The sequence below is a fragment of the Corvus brachyrhynchos genome, unplaced genomic scaffold, assembly GCF_000691975.1.
Source record: "Corvus brachyrhynchos isolate BGI_N302 unplaced genomic scaffold, ASM69197v1 scaffold61, whole genome shotgun sequence".
Taxonomy (NCBI): domain Eukaryota; kingdom Metazoa; phylum Chordata; class Aves; order Passeriformes; family Corvidae; genus Corvus; species Corvus brachyrhynchos.
In genome coordinates this window covers 8,701,997-8,702,865 of record NW_008236478.1, presented here as the reverse complement: position 1 = coordinate 8,702,865, position 869 = coordinate 8,701,997, and the positions used below count along the sequence as shown (strand labels likewise).

Here is an 869-nt window from a genome sequence, read left to right as displayed (position 1 = left end):
TGTCCACCTGACAGCAATACATCTTGTTCTCTCTACTTCTGTCAACAACTGTTTGTACAGTTCTCTTCCTTTGTTCTGTTCATGCTGGTTTTTAAGACCTCAACTTACAATTGTCAGTCTATACTAAAGTATCTCCCTGAAAAACTAGGGAGATTTGTAAAAACTGCAACAATCTTTGTCTCCTACCTTTGCTTTATTAGCCTCTCGTTTTGCCTCCCCAGCCAAGCTTCCAACCATAGCATCTATCTGTTGTTTACTGCGAGGCATTCCATCAAAGATATCAATGTAAAGATGCTCCTGAACAATGTTCCAGATCTGATTGTTCTGCTTTTCCTGAAGATGCCTCTTCAAGAGTTGGTAAGAGTCACGGGAAATGCGCAGCACAAACTTGCTTGTTCGGAAATCCAGCATGGTCTCATTACCTTTCATATGTTCTTTTTTGGTTAAGCTCGACAATACACGCAGGTCATCCTGGTAATAGCACTCCTGATCCCCATGAAATCTATTGAAACAATTTAAGATACGATAAAAGGTTTAGTCACTCAACTTGTTATAAAATAGTTGTTGCAAGGGACATTTCAACTATTTATAGAAGCATTTTTGCTGACCCTTTGAAGGGAAACAAAGTTATCCTTTAGAATTGCAGTATTTCACAATTGGTCTGAATCCACAAAACAAATTAAATTCTATTTTCTTCTCAAGTGATAAACAAGTGAAACAAAGTAAGAGTACGGAAAATTATAGATTAGCCAGAAATTAATTTCTTTAAGCTTATTTGAAGAATTTCAATGTATATGCTATGATATCAGCAAATACTTATAGCATTCATTACTTTGGCATCTCAGTGCAAGCTTCCAGTGCTAAAAAAT

The 869-nt window shown here is 36.4% G+C and overlaps 1 protein-coding gene across 1 annotated transcript in view; it reads right to left on the bottom strand.

Moving 5' to 3' along the window:
* The window catches only part of TAF5 (TATA-box binding protein associated factor 5), an 11,338-nt gene that overhangs the window by 7,251 nt on the left and 3,218 nt on the right, over positions 1-869 (bottom strand). The window contains exon 4 of the mRNA XM_017725881.1: positions 187-502. Coding sequence (XP_017581370.1) covers positions 187-502 — 316 coding nt within the window. The remainder of the gene's footprint in view (positions 1-186; positions 503-869) is intronic.